Source organism: Pygocentrus nattereri, chromosome 19, assembly GCF_015220715.1.
Source record: "Pygocentrus nattereri isolate fPygNat1 chromosome 19, fPygNat1.pri, whole genome shotgun sequence".
In the NCBI taxonomy this organism is placed as follows: Eukaryota; Metazoa; Chordata; class Actinopteri; order Characiformes; family Serrasalmidae; genus Pygocentrus; species Pygocentrus nattereri.
Window position 1 is genome coordinate 25,599,075 of NC_051229.1, and position 23,443 is coordinate 25,622,517.

Genomic DNA, 23,443 nt, shown 5'->3' on the forward strand with positions numbered 1-23,443 from the left:
TTCCTTCGCTATTGCCTAAAAATAACACGTGGCCACGACTTAGTAAGGTGTGGGAAAGAGATAATCAAGTCATGGCCATGCCTTATTAACGCGTGGGAACGAGATCCTAATGCGTGGCCACAACTTAGTAAGCCTTATCTTTATACAGGATGTCACTAGCACGGCTCTGTATGTGTCATGTCTTTGTGGGTCTGGCATATCAATAATGTAGTATAGTGGGGTTTTAAAATTTTATTTTAAAAAAATAGATTTTAGTGAACTACACACAAAATCTTATCTCACACAAATAAGTGAGTAGTTAAAAAGTAATTTTGAACCTTCGGCAGCTGTAATACGACCAAAGTGGTCATGACCACAGACACAGAGGCATTTAGGCCAGCAGACTGCATGTTTCGGGCTAACTCAGGCGGCCTTGCTCGGTCAGCAGAACAGCTGAGTGTTCTGTCCGATTTTAGCTGGACTGTAACTTCATCTTTTTTCCGCCACCTTGACCAACGGTTATGACTCTTTACAAATCCCAATTCTGCTGTGTGTATATACACACACATACACACACGACCACAAATCAGCGCCTTCTCGGCCTTTTCTAAGCAGCAGTGTTCTGAGCTCTACTCTCTCTGCCACCTTTGCTGCGGCCGGTGACGAGCTCCGGTCGCCATTTTGAAGCGCGGCCCGTTCACAGCCTGCCGCACTGAGGGGGAACTATGCCGCGGGGCCGACCGCGCAAACAAGGTGGGAACGGCACCGGGGAAGCAGGTAACACACCCCACATTAGCACCAATAAAAACTATACAGTTTTAGCACTCCAGAAAGTCCCGCTGCCAGCCAAGAAAAACTCGGACGGCGGAGAAAAGCGCGTCTGAATCTGATGGATATAGTCCCCGGATGCGCCGCCTTTGTGTTGGTCTGGCTGAGGCGGAATGATACCAGTAACACTCGGCTTGGCGCGGAGAGCTCGAGCAGCGAGCAGGTGGAGGTCCCGCGGCGGGTTTATCCGCCGCCGGCTCCCGACTTCATTTCGTGGGGCTCTCGGTGTTTCCAGAGTCGCCACTGCGCTTAGCCGCAAGCTAACGCTGGCTAACACAAACCTAATGGCCGATACAGAGAGAGCCGTGCGGCGCAGCGCTAACAGATAGCCGACGCGAAGCTAACCGAAAGGTCCAGGGCGGCTGTGAACCGACCCTCAAGCCGAGCTCACGCTGTCTGACCGCGCTGTCCTATCTGAGCCTGGCCGGCTTCTGAACTAACCAACTCCGCGAGCTTCTTAACTTATTTTGATAAGATATCAGCACAGCTAAAACAGCTAACGGTAGCGGTCCCTCTTGGTTCGAACAGTAGTTAAACAGCCAGTGGTAGTCGGTTCGGTGGCTTAAAGCCCCGCGGTAGGAGAAACTCGAGTCACACGTCAGTGTTTACTCAATACAACTCCTGACCTGTGTGGTTTGTTGATAGCAGCTCAGGCATGTTTACTAAATTTAGTGATTAGAAAAGCTAAATCAGCGAAGACTTTGGCAGTTCACTACAGAAGAAACCTAGGTCAGGTCAGGTTATACCCCCTGGGTTCTGCGTTCAGGTCACTGTACTGTCCTTCAGCTGAAAATCCATAGTATAGTGTTGGTCATGGCACTGATTGATTGTAGGTGATGTCCTGTACACGAGCAGCACTGATGTGGTGAACATCACGACCAACACATTCCATAAAACCACAAAAACCCCTAAGGCCAACCTAAGCTCCTGCTGGAGTATAGACTAAAGCGTTCAACATAATGGTGTTATTGAGGCCTTAATGTTATGAGGTTGTATATCCGGTGATTATTTTATGACATGTGGTCTAGAAACATTTCCCCTGGTGGGAAAGTTAATCAAATAAAAAATGATGGAGTGTCACCGACGTGAGAAGAGTTAAAGCTGTTCTTCCCACAGTTTAGAGTCAGCTAGTATGTAGTGAGCTTATTAAAGATCCACTTTGCACCTAGTTTGTGATTTTGTACAAGAAAAATAATCACTCCTGATTTCTCTCGAGACTGTGTTGAGGCTGTGTGCACAAATGCTTAATTTTCTGGTGATGCACACTTGATTTCTCAGTGTTTGGTTTAAGGTTAGCTTTTAGGTTGAAATTGAAAGTCAGTGTAAACAGGAAATCATAGCATATATCTTTACCGTGAGTTGTTTCCAAGTTAAACGTGGCATCAGGGAGAGTCTCTCAGCTCCCTGAGTGTTTAGCCCATAGCTGGATGTGGTGGGAGAGGGAGGTAGATCACGATACTGGCAGGTTTGGGATGTAACGCAATAAAAGTATTGGCATTAACTTGTCAGAATAAAGAAATTAAGTATCTGAGTTCCGTCCAAGTTACATTTTTGAAAAAGCTGTATTGAGAAAATCGTTACCTTTTAGGTTTTTTAGGAGAATACTTTCACCCACTAGATTATACATGTCGTCTTAAAAAGAAACACCATCACTGCTTATTTATTAACTATTTAAAAATTAGTGCACGGTGTGTAAAAACATACCGTAAAGTAGAACTCAAAGAAAGGCTTCTTTACAAAGACAAGTTTCTGTTCAAGCCATAGTAGACTGAGGGATCAATGTGAAGAGCCAGTTACTGATCTCAGCATTACTAAACTCTTTTGAGGGCTGATGGAACTGATCATTTCCTTGGCAGTGGGCTGGTCTCAAGTGACGAGCTCAACATCGGTGTACTGGACTCATGTTTACTTGCATGTCATTGTCAACTGCAAATCACATAGCTACCCACTTAATAGTCAAATTTGTGAGATTTTGTTACTAGGATATGATAAATTGTTTACCTTCTCAGACGACAGTGGGATTATGGAAGCACAGGAGGACTGAAGCAGGCATTGAAAGCTTTTTAAAATTACTTTTTAAAAAGTAATTAATTTTTTGTAAATTCATTTAAATAAGTACATTTTTCATTAACAGAAGAATTACTTGATGAAAGCTGCCAACCAGTAACAGCGAGGAACAGTCTGAAATAAATTACACTTACAACAGCCAAGTGTTCCACATCAGTATGTATACTAAACGTATTCCGAATCCGTATTTTGTGTATTAAATCAGAATACATGACTGAGTGCTTTTATGACAATACGGCCAGCCATCACAGTTTTTTCATTTTGACCAAAATAAAAGGTGTGTACTTTATTTAATATTATTATAATCAACTGTGTGTGTGTGTGTGTGTGTGTGTGTGCGCGTGTATATAAAACAATTGACTATAATCAGTTACATTTGAAAATATTGCATACTAATGAATATCATTATATTAATTGATTAGAAACCATTTTGTAATGTTGAAGTCAATGTTGTAGAGTTGTAGTTGTGAAAAATTCTACTGCACTTTTACACCACGCTTTGTTTTTGACACTCGTCCTGTTTTTCTTCTCCTCGCAGATGGAAGTGATGAGTTGAAGGCTGAAACGTTTTGTGGTGTGGAGTACAGATGCAACATCTGCTCTCAAATCTATAGCACAGAAAACCAGTTACAGAGACACCACCGCGATCATGAAGCTAATGACAAGGCAAGCTGATGCTCCCCAGACCCCCAGTCTACTACTTTCATATTAAATGGTTTACATTATTATTTTTTTGCCTAAATATGGCAATATGAAAGTTTCTGTTATGTAGATGTTCAAAATGATGAGTATTTAATTATGCCATATGGTAAACTACAATGTGAGTATTTAAGAAGCAATAATACATGCTCAAATAATTTTTTTGCCACAGGTGTGACAGTTTTAGGCATCTAAGCAAATTTTTGAACAATTGACCTCAGCAGTGAGTTTATCACAGTATACATTAGATATATACATATACATAAAGTCATTCATAATTCAAATAAACATAAAAACAATAAAAAGTAACAAGAATTTCTTGGGTCCATATTTTTCCTTGACACCTTCAGAGCTGCCACAGAGACTTGTTAATATCATCAGTTACATCATGAGCACAATTTACTGAAGCACTGATTGGTCAAACCAGGAGTTGCTTTTTAACTACATATAATACTCGGCTTCCTTGAGGAGAGGTTTGGAAGTGGTTAAACAAACACACCAACATCCAGAACATCACTATTTATTTTATATATATATATATATATATATATATATATATATATATATATATATATATATATATATATGTCATTGTTAATTAATAGTATATACATTTGTTTATTCAAATATTTACACTTTTCTCAGCAAATAAACACAAACTACACAAATAAATAGATTTGGAAAATGTGCCTTGGGTGCCTAAGACTTTTGCACAGTACTGTATTAATAGACTTTTTATTGTAACTCCTCGTATGTCTTTATAACTCAAAACACCAACTACAGAGTATTTTTGCATGGTGGTCAGGTTTCATTTAACATATTCACTGTTTTGTGCACCTTACTAATAATGATATTTCAAAAGGTCAGAATGCACTACATCACGACATAAAGCTTGCCTCCCACTCAGTGTTCCAGTTAATCCCAAATGTTTTGGAAAGGGCTAAGGTCAGGGTTCTGTGCAGGCCAGGCAAGGTCTGAATCGGCAAACCGTATTTCTGTGGATTTCAAGTCTGCTCAATTATGTCAGCAGTGGGTGCTCCTTAATGTAGCTGAATTTGCTATTTACAAAGAACATATTACTTTGGGCATATTAATATTACAGTAATACATATTGGGATTACAATACATTAAAATGCACCTGTGAATCAGTAATGTAAAATGGTGAAAGACTGACTTTGTTTATTATTCTGACCAAATTAAGCTGCTGTTTGATGGATTACATGATTAAATTAAAACATCAACACACCTGCATTTTCAGACCTTCTTCAGCATCAATATTTCAGCAGCCGATTTCAAAATAATAATTAACATTTAATATAATGGTCATTAAACTGAAAGCTTGATTATCATTTTCTCTGTTTTCTAATCCTGTGTTTTTATTTTTAGCCTCATCGTTGTGACCTCTGCCCTCAGTCCTTTAACGTGGAGTTTAACCTCCGGCTTCATAAATCCACCCACAACACCTCTGACCCCACCTGTCCTGTGTGTGATAAAAAGTTCTCCAGAGTGGCCAGCCTGAAGTCCCACATCATGGTGCATGAGAAAGAGGAGGTCAGGAGCTTTCTTGTGTAAAAGATTCAGCGTGCAGTTGGCCAGTCAGCTTCAGAGTCTTACAGGATTTAGGCATGAAGGGGAATTCCTCTTGTTTTAGTTTTTTTAATCTCTGCATAATTCACTCCGAATAGTTTCTTGTAAAATGTTAATTGTAGAGAAACTTACAGACTCAAATTGTTTTCAGAGACAGGAACCAGGGGTCACAATGTATACAGTCTAATGTCTCAATATGGTGATTTTATTTACTATCCAGAATGTTCAGCAAAACTACATGTTTTCTCATTTTTAATACATTTTGATGGTAAAATAGTAATATTTCTGAAAAAACATGCCTTCTTTGTATACTGTTTTGTCTTATGACAAACCTCTCTGACATTAATATATTAAAAAAATAGACCAAAACATTATTTTTAAAACTGTCATAACACATTTTTTATAACTACGATTGTGGACGTATTATGTGAATTACATTTATCACTTTTTTATATTCCTTTAACCTTTTTCTCATCTGCTCTCTTTCCATCGTTTCCCTCCATCTTTGGTTCTGCTGTGATTTTCAGAACTTTCTGTGTTCGGAGTGTGGAGATGAGTTTATCCTTCAGAGCCAGCTCTCCCTGCACCTGGAGGAACATCGGAAAGAGCTTTCTGGAACCAAGGTGTACACCTGCAGGACCTGCAGTAAAGAGTTCACCTCAGCCACTCTGCTGAAGGAACACATGAAAACTCACATCAGGATCAGGTGTGTGTGTTCAGATACAGTAAACATTGGTGCTGAGATGTGTGTTTTCTTTCAGTTGCATTTAAATAAAGCAATACGCCAGGTGTCACTGTGGTAAAATCACTGTTAAACCCTGTAATGACTTGACTGGCTTAATGCATTTATGCTAACACAATATTATGATGGCAAAATATATTATGATAAAATACACCAAAACCTATTTTACCTATTTCTGTCAAATCATTTCAGTTTAATAAGGAAAATGCCTCGTTCTTGTTTGTCTAAAGTGATGAAATTCAGTTTAGATAAGCGTTTAATAATGCTCTATAGATTCTTTTTTGCTGTTGTTTTTTGTTGTGTGCTTTTTTTTACAATTAAATTTAGCATTGTTTTGTTAAGTAGTTTTGTATGATCAAAAGACTAGAGATCAAATTCCTCAGATATGTGGATGTATGCATTAATTTCAGATTTTAATGAGCTCATAAATGTGTTTGTTACGGACTAGTTTTTAGGTTGAACATTACAAATGATGTTAAAATAGCCAGAGCGGTGTAGTGCTGGACATGCACCACTATTGGTCAGACAGTGTTGTAGACCATCTATTTTCTTATGCTATAGTGTTCTTTATGATGTATATTTGAGTTGAATATTTGACTTTTAACCTTGTCATTTCAGACCTATCTTGAGCAGTTTGAGAAACTACAAGAAGAATATTGATCGGAGTGGCTTCACCAACACGTGTCATCACTGTGGAAAAACATTTAAAAAACCCAGCCAGCTTGTTCGACACATCCGCATTCACACAGGTAAACACACACACACACACACACACACACACACACACACACACACACACACACACACACACACACACACACACACACATATATATACATTTTCCCTGGAAAAAACAGTAAATTAATTTCTACCTCACTATTTTTCTTTTCCTTTATCCCTTAGAATTTCAGACTGTTTTTGTTACTGTGCCTTTAACATGATGTATGGAAATAATCTCTGTTCTGATCAATTGGCCTGTATTGTGCATTCTGGTTATCTTTCATTTTTGAGTTGTGTTGTTAATGGTGTTGTGTCAGTGTCTTCCACACAATTTCTTTTCCTAACGCTAGTTTGTTGAGGTAATATTGAGGACAGGATTTTTTTTTTATTGTTTGGTCCTAGCTAAAGCCAGCTAGTGTTAGTGTTGAAGTCAGATTCTATCTCTGCCTTATCAAGAAGCTGTGTGGAACGGCTACTTCCCTGAAGCCGTAAGACTCTTAAATTAGACATCACTGCAATGGCACTTCGTGTCCACTTATTTATCTCTGCTGCTGTACTGAATCAGTGGCTCCACTATATCACCCCTACACATGTCACTTTATTCATTACTGGTATTAAGATATACACCTTCTACCTCATACTCATGCTGCTGTGGTTCATGCTGCTGTTATTTGCACCCCTTTATTTGCACCTTCTATTTATTGTTTGTTATTTTGGGAGTTAACTGGACCGTGAGTACAATGTTTCATTCCACCTCATGTACCACATGTGATGTGAATGACAATAAAGTCTTATCTTATCTTATCTTATCACATCCTTAATAACGTGTATTTGGCAGAATGCTCATGTTGAAGAACTCATGTTTTGTTGTAGCAGACTGTAGTATATACACTTCAGTACAAAACTCTTGCAATATACTTCCCTGTTAAAGTGTATTTCACCAAATTATTGGCCTGTATAGTTTCTCCCATGGGCATCCCTCATTGCGCCTCATTCCAAAAAAAAATCAGTCCTTTTTAACTTTGAATGGGCGGTGGTTAAATTGTTGCAGGTGAAATTTGTGGAATTATATGTAAATATGTTGCTTTCCGTAGTGTAATTGTATAAAACACAATATAATATAGTTTCCAGTGTTAGTACTAGAGAATAAAAGTACATTTTAGCTTTTTCAATGACATTAACATATGTAAGCTTGAACTAACTATACAGTGTAGGTTTTACAAACCAGAGTTTTTTGACTTTGTGTCTTTTTCATTTTGATTGGTTGGTTTCACAGCACCAAATTACATAATTACATGTGTGTTTGTTGTATCCCTGTTGCTGATCAAAGTGCTCTGTTACTCTCACCCCTTAACAAAATCCCTCTCTGTGTATCTCAACCAATGCGATAATAATAAACCCTGCTGCTACCTGCTTTTTATGATTGGTGTGTCAACTTCAATTTAAGGTCAGGTCAGGTCACTGATGGCCAAAAATACATCCCTTGATCAATGTGCCAAAATCAAACGGACTGCTTTGCTATTGTTTTATTGCTTGCTTGGTGTCAGTATCAGCAGCGTGTGCTGATAGAATGATGTCTGTGTCTGTGTTTTTCAAGATGTTACACGATGTTAAAACAGGCCTTTCATGCGTCCAGTTCAGTAATGATGTGCTGCTAGAAGAAGAAGAAAACATGCTGTGATGCTGAATTCGTTCGTTTGGTAATGCGTTCCCACCAGCAATGAACTGAACCAGACCTCATCTATTTTTCCTATGAACTTTAATATAACTTCCTGCAAGATGTTTATTTTATTAACTTGATTTTAAATATTAATGAAACTTCCTGCTGGATATTAAGTTTATTAACATCATTCTTTAATTATTAACTTTGTTCTAGACGCTATGCAGGTTTGTTGGTCATTTTAGAACCATCCTCAGCTATTATCATTCTGGATTTCTTCATTTTATATACACTTATGTTCTACAAAGATTGGTTTTAGAACTAAAGTGTTTCTAAACTTTTGAATGGTGTAAGAATGTATGTGTATTAGAAGGTATTCACCTGTTCCACTGATTCTAAGTTTCTCCATGATTAAATGCTTTACTTAAACAGAGCTATTCAGATTCGTTTGATGTGAAATGCTTCATTTTAGAGAAAGGTGTAGAAACCTGGTGTAGGTTCACTGGTGGCTTTGGATTGTAAATAAAGTGACTATATTTGTGTTGTATTTGTGTTGGTTTGTATACATTGCACCATTTTATATGAAACCACTCTGAATGACTTTGTTTACATTTTACATTGAATGCAAAGTGGTGCAATGTAATAGCTGACAAATTGAACATGTTTTAGTCAGCATGTTGGGCAGCACTGGACTGTCATAAAGCTAGTAAAGAAACTTGTGCTTCGAGTTTGTGCTCAAACTCGACACTGGCTTCCATCAGAATATTCCTTGAGCCAAATGCAATGAATAACACTGAGTCAAAGAGTAGACTTCAAACATCCCAATAAGAGTTGACCCTGAGTCCCAGAGGTACTGGGTCTCTTTTTTGACTCCTCATCACTATCGGGTGCACCTCCAAAGTATAACCTGATTTGTTTGTAAAGAATGAGCACTAAACCTATGATACCTTGCCTGTAGAATAGTGGTGTACCTGTTCTCAGGCAGTTAGTTTATGTTCATTCATTTGTTTTCATTCATTCTATTTATGTTCACTTTCATCATTGTGTCTTCAATCTGGCACTTAACTGCAATGTATATCGTTTGCTGGGGGTTCAAATTGTTTTGAAATAATGGTTAAAACCGCATAAAAACACAGGATAATTTTGCTTACTGTTTGTTCCCTACAGCCGGGTCTGTTACTGCAATGTAAATTTGGCTTGACCATGTTTATACTCATGTGTTCAGATTTTCCTGTGTGTGTTTGCAGGAGAGCGGCCGTTTAAGTGCACCCACTGTGGAAAAGCGTTTAACCAGAAGGTGGTGCTGCAGACCCACATGGTGCGACATACTGGAGAGAAACCACATCTGTGCATGCTCTGCCCTGCGTCCTTCTCACAAAAAGGAAACCTGCACTCGCACGTCCAGAGAGTACACTCTGAGGTGACCACACCTTTAACATTTTGCCTGGGTGATATTTAAGGGGGAATTCCACTGGTTCGGTTAAACAAAGCTATTCACAGCAGTTCGGTGTGAAATGCTGCGTTCTAGAGAAGCATGACGAGTTACAAACCAGAAACCTGAAGAGTTTAACTGGAAGCTCCCTTACAGAAATGTACTGCAAGAAATAATAATGTATATGTCTGATGCTTGAGACATTGTTTTCTGTTAGTTTTGAGAAGCTTCTAAATTAAAAACAAGTATTTTTTAAAAATCCATTCATGGTGGGGACGTCCACGCAGGGCATTCTGAGGTCCCCTTAGTTTCAATGCATATAGAGATTCACAGGATAAAATCCATGCAGTACAGCTTATGTGGCTGGGGTAAACTAAGGGGTTAGGTAGACATATAGCTCACTTAACTTACCCTCAATGTGGAGTCTTTATGTGTACACTAACATTACATGTGCAGGAATAAAACTTTACCTTAAGCAGCTTAAACTGAGCATAATGTTTAGATTTGTCTCTCTCTCTCTCTCTCTCTCTCTCTCTCTCTCTCTCTCTCTGTCTGTCTGTCTCTCACACATACACACATTCACTCTATTTAGTATTCTGTTACAGTACTGCATGTATGCGAAGCTGTGTGAGCGGAAGGTCAGCAGTAATGTGTTTATATTGGTGGTAGAGGGTTAGAGTTCAGGGGTCGTAACCCATTCTAATGCATCACGGGACGCACATCCACCATCAGATTGAGCCACACAGCCAAAGTTCACCAATTCATTGAAGCTCTGCCCCCGAGCAATCAGCAACAAGATGTGCCTCAATGTGTGCCCTCCCATGACTGGCGCTGCCACAGCACTGCTAATGGAATGGGGAAGATAAAGACAGAGACAGTGAGTGAGTATGAAAAGAGACAAAGAGAGAGAGAGAGAGGACGACTTACCAATTACGCATAAAAACAAACACGCACACATCTTCTAAGCTGCTTCTCCTTCTGGGTTGTGGGGGGTGCAGAAAATCATACATCAGTAAAAGAGAACAAAAGCATTCTGGATGTAATCCCTTTCTTTATATGTAATCCCTTGTGTTTGCTGACCTCTTTGTTCCTGTGTGTGTGTGTGTGTGTGTGTCATATTTATATATAATATAAAACGTTACCTCACTGGAAGGGAAAAAGCTTGAGTTGGTGCGCGAGGTTGAGAGATACCGGCTAGATATAGTCGGGCTCACTTCAACACACAGCTTGGGCTCTGGGTTCAATCTCCTTGAGAGGGGCTGGACTTTATTCTTTTCTGGAGTTGCCTATGGTGAGAGGTGGCGGGCAGGTGTGGGCTTTCTCATAGCCCCTCGACTCGGTGCCTGTATGTTGGGGTTTTCTCCAATGGATGAGAGGGTAGCTTCCCTACGCCTTCGGGTTGGGGAACGGGTCCTGACTGCTGTCTGTGCTTATGCACCGAACAGCAGTTCAGAGTACCCAGCCTTCTTAGAGTTCTTGGGAAGGGTGCTTAAAAGTGCTCCTCCTGGAGACTCTATTGTCCTACTTGGGGACTTTAACGCTCACGTGGGCAATGACAGTGAGACCTGGAGGGGTGTGATTGGGAGGAATGGCCTCTCTGATCTGAACCCGAGTGGTGTTCAGTTTTTGGACTTCTGTGCAAACCACAGTTTGTCCAACATGAACACCATGTTTGAACACAAGGATGTCCATAAGTGCACATGGCACCAGGACACCCTAGGCCGCAGTTCAATGATTGACTTTGTAGTCGTGTCATTGGACTTGCGACCATGTGTTTTGTACACTCGGGTAAAGAGAGGAGCTGAGCTGTCAACTGATTACTACCTGGTGGTGAGTTGGATCAGGTGGTGGGGGAAGATGACGGTCAGACCAGGCAAGCCTAAACGTATAGTGAGGGTTTGCTGGGAACGTCTGGCAGAAGAACCTGTCAGATTGATCTTCAACTCACACCTCCGTCAGAACTTTGATATCGGGGGAGGTGGGGGACATTGACTCAGAATGGGCAATGTTCCGTTCCTCCATTGTTGAAGTGGCTGACTGTAGCTGTGGCCGTAAGGTAGTTGGTGCCTATTGGGGCGGTAATCCTCAAACCCGATGGTGGACGCCCCATGTGAGAGATGCCGTCAAGCTGAAGGAGTCCTACCGGGCATGGTTGGCCTGTGGGATACCAGAGGCAGCTGGCAGGTATCGACAGGCCAAGCGAGCTGCGGCTTCTGTCGTCGCCAAGGCAAAAACCCGTGTGTGGGAGGAGTTTGGTGAGGCCTTGGAAAGTGACTTTAAGTCAGCTCCGAAAAGATTCTGGCCACTAGCACTGTATATAGTGGAGATGGTGTGCTGCTGACCTGTCATTAGGCGGTGGAAGGAATACTTTGAGGACCTTCTCAATCCCACCGACACGTTCTCCAGTGAGGAGACAGAGTCTGGGGACATGGGAATAGGCTTGTCCATTACTGAGGCCGAAGTCACTAAGGTAGTTAAGAAGCTCCTTGGTGGCAAGGCTCCAGGGGTGGATGAGATCCACCCTGAGTTCCTCAAGGCTCTGGATGTTGTGGGGCTGTCTTGGTTGACATAACTTTTCAACATTGCGTGGACATTGGGGGCGGTGCCACTGGGGTGGTGGTGCCTCTTTTTAAAAAAGGGAACCGGAGGGTGTGTTCCAAATACAGGGGAATCACACTCCTCAGCCTCCCTGGTAAGGTCTATGCAGGGGTACTGGAGAAGAGAGTCCGGCTTATAGTCGAACCTCGGATCCAGGAGGAGCAGTGCGGGTTCCGCCCTGGTCATGGAACACTGGACCAACTCTTCACCCTCTCCAGGGTTCATGGGAGTTTGCCAAACCAGTCCACATGTGCTTTGTGGATCTTGAGAAGGCATTCGACTGTGTTCCCCGGGGTATTCTGTGGGAGGTACTTCGGGAATACGGGGTACATGGCTCTTTGCTACGAGCCATTCAGGCCCTGTACAAACAAAGCTGGAGTTTGGTTCGTATAGCCGGCAGTAAGTCAGACCTGTTCCCAGTGAGTGTTGGACTCCGTCAGGGCTGCCCATTTGTCGATTCTATTCATAATTTTTATGGATAGAATTTCTAGGCGCAGTCAGGGGTTGGAGGGTGTCCGGTTTGGTGACCTCAGGGTCACATCGCTGCTGTTTGCAGATGACGTGGTCCTATTAGGGACATCAGGCCGCGAACTTCAGCTTTCGCTGGATCGGTTTGCAGCTGAGTGTGAAGCGGCCGGGATGAGAATCGGTACCTCTAAATCCGAGACCATGGTTCTCAGGCGGAAAAGGGTTGAGAGCCCTCTCTGGGTCGGGGATAGGCTCTTGCCTCAAGTGGAGGAGTTCAAGTATCTCGGGGTCTTGTTCACGAGTGATGGTACAAGGGAGTGGGAGCTTGACAGGCAGATTGGTGCTGGGTCAGCAGTGATGCGGGCTCTCTACCGGACTGTTGTGGTAAAGAAAGAGCTGAGCCATAAGGCAAGGCTCTCGATTTACTGGTCGTTCTACGTTCCCACCCTCACCCTATGGTCATGAGCTTTGGGTAATGACCGAAAGGATAAGATTGCGAAGAAGGTTGAGAAGTTCAGTCATGCGGGAGGGACTCGGAGTAGAGCCGCTGCTTCTTCACGTCGAGAGGAGCCAGCTGAGGTGGTTCGGACATCTGGTTAGGATGCCTCCTGGACGCAGGGAAGTCCACCTGGGAGGAGACCCCAGGGAAGACCCAGGACACGCTGGCGTGACTATATTGCCCGGGAGCGCCTTGGAATCCCCCTTGGAGAGCTAGTGGAAGTGGCTGGGGAAAGGGAGGTCCCGACCCGAACCCCGGAGAATCGGAAGGAAGGATATATATATATATATATATATATATATATATATATATCAGCCCTTTGATGATTGTTTTGAGTGTTTTGTTCTTTCCAGCTTTTTCAGAAACCTCAGAAAATCTAAATATTGTTATGTACATATGTACATATGGCTCCCACCCACTCTACGACACGGTGATGAGAAACAAGAGCTCGTTCAGCTCAAGACTCATCGTACCAAAATGCACCACAGAGCGCCACAGGAGGTCATTCTTACCTGTGGCCATCAAACTCTATAACTCCTCCCTCAGTGTGTGATTCACAAAACTCAATACCATACTGTTCATATGTGCAATAACAACAATTGTGTGTGCAATAACTCAAGAGGGACACTAACTTAATTTAAATAATTTAAATAATTGTAATTGCTCTGTACCTGATGTTTCATATTACTATCAAAATCACCGCCACCTTACTATATTCTTGAGTACTTAAATCTGGTGTACATACTGTAAATTCTCTATATTGTCTTAAATTATTAGTAAAGTGTTTATTTTTACATAAATGGCTGCAACTATAACAACTGCAATTTCCCCTTGGGATCAATAAAGGAATCTGAATCTGAATCTGAATCTGAATGTGTATTGTGACAATGACTTCAAATATTTTGAAATGAGTATCTTGTATTATTATATTTTTTGCCATATTGGCCACTCTCAGTGATCGTTGGCGAAAAAGTTATTTTAAATGTATTAGCCCAGCACTTTGATTGCTTTAATGGACTTGTTCCTGCAGTGCTGTTAAAGTCATGTTACTTTATGTTCCTTTGTTAAGATGAGAGTCCCAAGCCAACTTTATTATCTATTCCACAAAAACCTCTGTCAAGGTGCCTGTGGAATTATATTGCAGTGCAGAAAAAAAGGATAATCAAGCCTTTGTAGATAAAATGTCAGTCAAATGTGAATGCAAATGATGCCACAGGGTAAGCCAGCCATACTCCACTGCTGAAAACTGCAGAATGTCCTGTGTTCTCCTGTCCTGACCAGACTCAACTATAAGAACTGCTGCTGTGAAGAAATTGGGGAAAGATGTGATTAAGAATACAGTTTTTAAGCTGAATCATGTATTAAATAGAGCTATACATACCCAGCCCCAAACAAAGCTGTATATTTACACTATATACTGTACATCTCTACTGGAAAGCAACTGATTACATGTGCTGTGCTTAAGTGCTGTTGAGTTCATTTCCAATCTCAGTAAAATTCTTGTGTTGTAAATATTTTTAATGCTCTCACTCTCTTTTTCCCTCTGTAGAGTTCAGGTGGTCCTGTGTACCCATGTATGGACTGCAGTTGTGTGTATAAGAAGCTCGGCAGTTTAAATGCTCACATCAGTAAAATGCACATTTCCATCATGGAGGTGGAGGAGCCGGCCAGCACACAGGTCACGAACTCTCCTTCCTGAAACTCTCTTACACCAAATGTAATCAGTTAGCCAAAACATGAATAATAATGGAAGCTTATACCCCATTAATTAAAGTTGTGCTGTCTGCAAGCCTAAATCATCACACATTTGCCTGAAATATAGGCCTCAGGATGCCACTTTTAGTCACACCAGTAAACATTTGTCCAGTATTATAGATCCCAGTATGTCCAACAGTGTAAAAAACTGCATAAGCGAGTATTTCTGATTTCTTGGCATAGTTTGATCCTTAGTGCTAATTGATGGAATATAAGCTTACATACTTGTTAGCGTCTTTAATTTTGCAGCTCCTGTGCAAAACTATATATGTGAAATTTAGTTTTGCAGTGGGCTTATCAACTGCATTCGGTATAAGGGGTAACGTTTGGTCGGTTTCATTGTTTTACGTATTTGTTGAAATTCTTGTGTATTGTGCCTAGCATGATGATACCTGTGCATTTCTTTTTGGTAGGACGGGGTGGAATCTGGGCAGGGTGGAGCAGCTGAGGCAGCGGAGGGGGTCACTGATGTCATTCAGCAGCTTCTAGAGCTTTCCGAACAGGTAACAGGGGACCACGCTCAGGCGCCACCCCCTGGACCCACCATCACCATGGAGACAGCCATCAATCAGGACATTCTGCAGGTGAACTTGTTTTATGTTTTATAAGACTTTAACTATCTCAGACTTTAGCTGTCTCAGACTTTAACAAGTCTGTCTCAGACATAAATTGTCATGGACTTCAGTGAACTTGTCTTGGGCTTTAACTGCCTTAAATATTAACTGTGTCAAAAACATCAAGTGTCTCAGATTTTAAATTTCTTCAACTTTAATGAGATTGTTGTAGTCTTTAGTGGGCTAAGGCATTTAGGAGACTGTCTCAAACTTTGAATGTCTTGGACATTAACTTGCTAAGATGTAAAGCGTCCCAGGTTTGAACTGATCTTTACTGCTTAAGGCTTTTTCGACAACTATCTCAGTTTACATCTAAGTCTAAGACTTTGACTGTCTCAGATTTGAACTGTCTAATAATCACAGCCAATATCTTTCTTCATAATGCAGCATCTTGAGCATTTACGTTGTACAATTTTACAAAGTAAAGACAAAATAATGCAAAGAAGCCCTGACCATTGTTTTAAATATCTGTTTTTATATTGGCAGGCTTCTACCAAATCATAATAGAGTAAAGCAAACATTTATTAGAATTCAGTAAATGTATTCAGTAAATACTTGTAAATACCCCTAGTGGAATGATTGATGCATGGTGAAAAAACTATGCTATTGTCAGATACAGCAGAAATATTTGTAACCTATCCAATTGTAGACACACAGACAGACAGACACACAGACAGACAGACACACAGACAGACACTTACTTTACTGATCCCGAAGGAAATTTAGCAAACTGCACAAAACATGGAGCTACTGGAAAGGCTGCCACCCACAGCGGCGCCAGGAGTAGATGTATGGGCAAAACAAAAATGTTATTATAGAACATTTGCCATGTTATGAAATAAACATGGATGGATGGACGGATGGATGGATGGATAGATAGATGGATGGGTGGACGGATGGATGGACGGATAGATGGATGGATGGACGGATGGACAGATAGAGATGGATGGATGGATGCATAAATGGATGGATGGAGGGATGATAGATAGCTGGATGGATGGACGGATGGATGGATGGACAGATGGATAGACGGATAGAGGGATGGATGGATGGATGGACAGGTGGATGGATGGATGGATGGACGGATGGATGGATGGATAGATAGATGGATGGGTGGACGGATGGATGGATGGATAGATAGATGGATGGGTGGACGGATGGATGGATGGATGGATGGACAGATGGATGGATGGATCGGTGGATGGATGGATGGATGGATGGGTGGATGGACAGTTGAACGGATGGATAGATGGATGGATGGACGGATGGACGGATAGATGGATGGATGCATGGACAGACAGATGGATGAATGGATGAACAGATGAACGGATAAATGGATGGATGGATGCATAAATGGATGGATGGATGGACAGATGAATAGATGGATGTAGGGATGATATAGCTGGATGGATGGACGGATGGATGGACGGATGGATGGATGGAATGATAGCTAGATGGATGAACAGATGGATGGATGGATGGACGGATGGATGGACAGATGGGCAGATGGATGGATGGACGGATAGATGGATGGATGGACAGATAGATGGACAGAAGGACAGATAGATGGATGAATGGATGAACGGATAAATGGATGGATGGATGGATGGACAGATGAATAGATGGATGTAGGGATGGAATGATAGCTGGATGGATGGACGGACGGATGGATAGATGGATGGATGGATGGATGGACTTCCTTTCCTTTCACACTATTTAGCTGCTAGTTAGCCTAATAGTTATATCTTTTATAATACTACACTGTAATACTGAGACAAAGGTCTTCACTTGAATGATGTAAACAATAATAAAGTGAATAATTAAAGCTATTTTGTTTATTTTGCTTTACCCAAGTATTTGAAGGCTAAATGCCATTATTTAGTTTAATTGTTAACTTTTTTGTGAGATATCAGCGATTGTGTAATTTCACTGGTTTTGATGTTGACTTTCAAATTCTGTTGTGACATCTCTAAGATTGATATGTTTTGTGTGTGTTCACAGCAAGCCTTGGAGAACAGTGGCCTCAGTGCCATCCCAGTTCAGCCTGACACTCAGACCAGCGCAGGCTCAAGGCCCGAGACTGAAACTGCGACTCCGGCTACAGGGTGCACTGACACACCCAGCCAGAAACCAGCTGTGCCCCAAAAACTGCTGAAGAAGGAGAAGAGAAGCATCTTCAAAAAACCTATACAGATGCCCGGTATGATCGTGTGTGTGTGTGTGTGTGTGTGTGTGTGTGCTGACAGGTGGTGCTTGATTGATTGATTAATTGATTGGGTGACTGAGGCACTGTTATGTGGACCTGGTTATAGTGAACAGCAATTTGCTCTTTTGTTTGTCGTTCTTTGGATGTTTCATATATCAGTGGCTGCAGGCACCCTTTAGAGGAACACGGTGGCATGGCTTAAGTGGCTTTGACTGATGATTGATTATTGATGGACTTAATTGATAGCTTCATTAATTTATTTATCATTGAGCCTAGAGGCACCATTAGAGAAGAGTAGTATTAGTAGTTAGTATTAGTAGTATTAGTAGACTGAGCTCCTCTTTAATGATTCTTGTTTGCTCTGTTGGCAACCTGATTAGTTGATTGATATTGTATGTATGTTGATTGATGGATGGTTACAGACTGTACGTGAATCAATTAGCGCTGACCTGAATAATTTGAAAATATGAGGATTTGTTTGTTGTGCTGGTATTCAGCTTTCAGTGTAGTATGCAGACCCTTTTGCCCTATTCGAGCTAAAAGAGTGTAGATGCCTAAGAAATCATAGGAGCACTTTTCTGAGTATAATGAGGCTCTGGTGAGGGTGGCACTAAAACAAGGACACTCAGACCCTAAAACTGGTTTGTTGTGAAGAGTTTTGGCAGGACGGTATCACCTATGCCGCTGCCCTTGAGGTCAATCTCAGGCAGATGAGTCTAGTCTTTAGACGCTCTAGCCAGTGACTCTTCAGGTTGTGGACCCAAAGCCAAATGACTACGCTCAACCTTTGAAACTCACTTTGCCCTCAGCGCTGATCTCCATGATTTAATAAAAGTGCTAGCCAAATAAAATAACTCAATAATTTTAAGAAAATTACTCATAAATAGGCCTGTCACAGCTAAAACATAATCCCCTGATCAGTCATGTCACAGTAATATTTGTTTATTTATTGTTTTGTTAATAATGCTTATGATGAGTAGAAATGTTTATTTATTTATGTTTATTTGATTTTACTTATAAACACCTTTAGATGATGGCAGTGGGTAATGTTTGTTAACACCTGTAGAGGGTGATAATGAAAAAAAATGTTTATTTGACGGTGAGTAATGTTTGTTTATTTGAGCTTCAGCTGTGTCTGTCATCAGTTAGGAACTTTAGGCTTATACTTTAATATTTCCATACAAAAATCATCAGCTAATATTTCATGATTGTGACAGCTCTACTCATAAACTTAAAAACAATGTCATTGAGAGGGATCCATCATGGATTCAGTCATTGCAAAACACAGTACACAAGCAGACGGGCTTCAGTCTGACTGTTAGTCCACCATTGCTGCTTGCTGGGTTTATTTTGACTTATTTTAAAGTTTGCTGCACTGCCCCAGGCGGCATTGCTCTGCTGGCAGTGCTGTGCTGCTCATAGATTGGGCATTGTTAGGCAGTGAAATGATGAATGCCACTGCAGCCACTGTTAATTGACTATTGGGATCATAGGGTGACATGGTTTCCAAGATAACACCAGTTATGTTGACATTTAAAAAAAAAAATTAATCTACGTGTTTGGTAGTTTCATGAATCATCAGCTGAAAACATCTATCTGCTGCCTCTGTACGCACTATCAGAATGGAAAACAAGGCATTAAAAATGTGAGAAGATAACTTTCACAAAGCACACTGCCTTTTTAACTGGTTCCCTTTTGACAAAAATATCAATGGATCTTATGCATTTATTGTTCTGCTGTCATATTCCTTATCTTCACCTCACCATTTGAACAATTTTTTAACCCATTCCAACATATTCTTTTAGTCTTAATTGGCTGGATAGTTTATATTTTTTATTTAATTTAAGAAGTAATATTTTACTTATTTTACTTATTTTTATTTATTTGAAAATAATTTTATATGTTGTGTTTGTGACTGGGGTCCTCTCTGTGTGGAGTTTGCATGCTTTCCTCGTGTCTGCGTGGGTTTCCTCTGGGTTCTCCGGTTTCCTCCCACAATCCAAAGACATGCAGTCAGGCCAATTGGATATGATAAATTGCCCCTGGGTGTGAGTGTGTGAGTGACTGTCTGTGTCTGTCTGTCTGCCCTGCGATGGACTGGCGGTCCAGGGTGTATTCTGCCTTCCGCCCGATGACCGCTGGCATAGGGTTGGCATAACGACCCTAAGGGAGAAGCGGCTTAGAAAATGGATGGATGGATGGATGGATGGATGGATGTTGTGTTTGTTTGTTTCTGAACAGAACTAAAGCTCCTTACTCAAGCACTGAATATATGATACAGTGTAGGCTTTGTTGGCACAGCTCAGATTGACAGATTGATTGACTGATGTTTTATGTATATTGATTGTTAATATATTAATTTATTAATGGATTGGTTTTAGCTCACCTGCAGGCATCATTAGAGAGGAGCGCTGTGTGATTTGGCAAACCTGGACTGATTGATAGATTGATTGTTTTTATATGTATTCACTGATTTGACAGGAAAGAAGTGTTTGTTGGCACAGCTCTGATTCATAGGTTGATTATCTGGTATTTTAGTTGTAATCATTAATTTATTAATTGCAGGCACCTTTAGACACACATTGATGTTGATTTGTTGGTGGGTTAATGTTGTTTGTGGGTTTGATTGGTTGATGTTTTATGAGAATTGTTTCATTGCTTGATTAATTAGTTGTTTAAATGACTGATTGACCCTCTTCTGCAGGCACCATCAGAGAGGAGCGCGGGGTGCGTTGGCACGGTTGCCCATACTGCTCTAAAGAGTTTAAAAAGCCCAGTGACCTGGTGCGGCACATCCGCATACACACACATGAGAAGCCGTATAAGTGTAAGCAGTGTTTCAGAGCCTTTGCTGTGAAGAGCACGCTCACTGCACACATGAAAATACACACAGGCATCAAAGCCTTCCAGTGCCAGTACTGCATGAAGTGCTTCTCCACATCCGGCAGCATGAAGGTCCACATGAGACTGCACACAGGTGAGACACACAGACAAAGCCAACCTTCATAATACATACACAGAAAAAAAGAAAAAAAAGACGCTAGGACCTTACTGATATATGATTTTGATAAAATTGGTTGATATTGAAGTTCTACAGATTTATAAATAAGCACCAATAATGTCTTCTTAAATGTTATTGGGTAGCTTATAAGAAAAGGTGCACCTCAACTTTAATTTCTGTCCTGAGTTAATTATTGCTCCAAAACTGTTTCAATATGTTTATTAAATGGCTGTGATCTAATTATGAAATCTGGGGTTTTGGGGTCTGTTGTTCTAATTTTTTGTCAATGGTAATGGTGGTATCTGTATTTATTAGAGGTGTACTGAAATAAATTATTGCACAAAACCAGGATTTTCTGTCTGAAAACTGAAATTGAAAAAAGATCATAGGAAATTAAGCATTTTACGTAAGAAAGTGCTAAAATTATTACACTATGTAAGTTACAGGTTCCACGAAATCAAATGTTCTCCACAAGAGAGAACAGCTGGTCATCCAAGGCAATGAGCTGTTTTTTTTCTGCACCCTGTCTGTCGTTTGTGTTTGTTTGTTTGTTTGTTTGTTTGTTTTGTTTTTGTTTTTTATCATTTAAATTTTATATCATTAACATCAATCAATGTATGCAACGTATGTATGCAAAAATTGGGTGGCCGTAGCTAAATTACAAGCACATGCCACTTATTTTAAATCAAAATCAATAGTAATTTAATTTCAGCTGATTTGTCTCATGTACAAACACAAAATATTTGTTTTTAGAACATGTAATAATAAAACCTCAAATGTGTTTCATTAACACAAACTTGTGAATAATTTGAGTAGAAGTTATGTTCCTGAATTGAACTGAAAAGTTATTGGAAATATGAACAAGTTGTGTGTTTTGAGTGTAGCCACTGCTTAGAAGTTGAGTTATCCTTGTCATTTTACTACTGCTTACTTAAGATAATTGATGATATATATATGTATATATATATATATATATATATATATATATATATATATATATATATATATATATATATATATATATATATATATATGAAATGCAATATTGTTTTAATGTGAATATGTCTGTTCCTGCAGGAGTGCGGCCATTCCCCTGTCCTCACTGTGATAAGATCTTTCGGACGTCAGGCCACAGAAAGACCCACATTGCCTCGCATTTCAAAAACATTCAGCAGAAAAAACATAAATTCCCCCGGAAACCCCATCGAGCCCGAGCAGCCAAAAGCAGCCTTCCACTGCCAGATATACCGCTACAGGAGCCAATACTGATTACTGACCTGGGTATAAATACACCCACACACCTACCTGCACACACAATGCCAGATATACCACTATAGGAGCCAATACTGATTACTGACCTGGGTGTAAATACACACACACACCTGCACACACAATGCCAGGTATACCACTATAGGAGCCAATACTGATTGCTGACCTGGGTGTAAATACACACACACGCACACCTGCACACACAATGCCAGATATACCACTATAGCAGCCAATACTGATTACTGACCTGGGTATATATACACACACAGACACACCTGCACACACAATGCCAGATATACCACTATTGGAGCCAATACTCATTACTAACATGGGTATAAATACACACACACCTGCACACACAATGCCAGATATACCACTTTTGGAGCCAATACTGATTACTGACCTGGGTATACACACGCACACACACACACACACACACACACACACCTGCACACACAATGCCATATATATACCACTATAAGAGCCAATACTTTTTAATACTAATATACGCACTCCCACCTAAAGACATCTTTGGGCTATTATACATACTGTTGGATTGTAACCTTTTAACATATGTACATCAGGCCTCTAGACTAACACTGTTCTGTTTTCCAGCTATAAAAATAGTGCGTGGGATAGCATTTAAACTGTTTTGGGACATAAACAAATTTCAGTGTGCCAGCCGTCCACACACACCACAAATATAATAATGTTTTTTCTGCTTAATAATTTGTAATTTGCTTTATAAGAGACATTTTTAATGATTTTTTACAGCTAGCATAATGCTAATTTCTTTTAGGCAAAATGCTTTTGCCAATCAATGGGAATTAAGATTAAGATTAAGTGACCCTTATTAGTCCCACAACAGGGAAATTTCACCTCCGTATTTAACCCATCCGTGAAGTGAAACACCACATACAGCCTAGTGAGAACGCACACACACTAGGGGGCAGTGATCACACTTGCCTGGAGCGGTGGGCAGCCCAATCCACAGCGCCCAGGGAGCAGTTGGGGGTTAGATGTCTTGCTCAAGCACACCTCAGTCATGTGCTGTCAGCTCTGGGGATCAAACCGGTGACCTTCCGGTCACAAGGCTGGATCCCTAACCTCTAGCCCATGACTGCCCCCAAATGAATATGTTATATTAGCATCAAGGTAGCATGTATGTCTGTTCACATTTTAGCGTACTCTACCTTCACATGGTCAGTTAAAGCTTGTAACAGCCAATTTGGTGCTTAAAGAATTTGGTGCTTAAGTGATTCAAGAAATGAAATGTCATAATGCCCTGCTCATAATGTGGCTCTGGATGAGCATCTAAC

At 40.6% G+C, this 23,443-nt stretch overlaps 1 protein-coding gene across 6 annotated transcripts in view; it reads left to right on the forward strand.

Moving 5' to 3' along the window:
- The first annotated feature begins 399 nt into the window (after positions 1–399).
- LOC108441788 (zinc finger protein 236) overlaps positions 400–23,443 on the forward strand; it is a 113,397-nt gene continuing 90,353 nt past the window's right edge. For 2 of the 6 annotated variants that reach the window (XM_017721491.2, XM_017721493.2), the window contains exons 1-12: positions 945–2,890; positions 3,080–3,151; positions 3,413–3,540; positions 4,960–5,124; positions 5,688–5,866; positions 6,521–6,651; positions 9,530–9,702; positions 14,829–14,957; positions 15,448–15,618; positions 17,650–17,848; positions 20,559–20,831; positions 21,933–22,136. In XM_017721491.2, the coding sequence (XP_017576980.1) occupies positions 3,085–3,151; positions 3,413–3,540; positions 4,960–5,124; positions 5,688–5,866; positions 6,521–6,651; positions 9,530–9,702; positions 14,829–14,957; positions 15,448–15,618; positions 17,650–17,848; positions 20,559–20,831; positions 21,933–22,136 (1,819 nt within the window). In that variant the 5' untranslated portion in view covers positions 945–2,890; positions 3,080–3,084. Of the gene's footprint in view, positions 757–944; positions 2,891–3,046; positions 3,152–3,412; positions 3,541–4,959; positions 5,125–5,687; positions 5,867–6,520; positions 6,652–9,529; positions 9,703–14,828; positions 14,958–15,447; positions 15,619–17,649; positions 17,849–20,558; positions 20,832–21,932; positions 22,137–23,443 lie in introns of those variants that run through there. The other 4 variants (XM_037531196.1, XM_017721494.2, XM_017721495.2 and 1 more) reach the window with 4 other exon arrangements.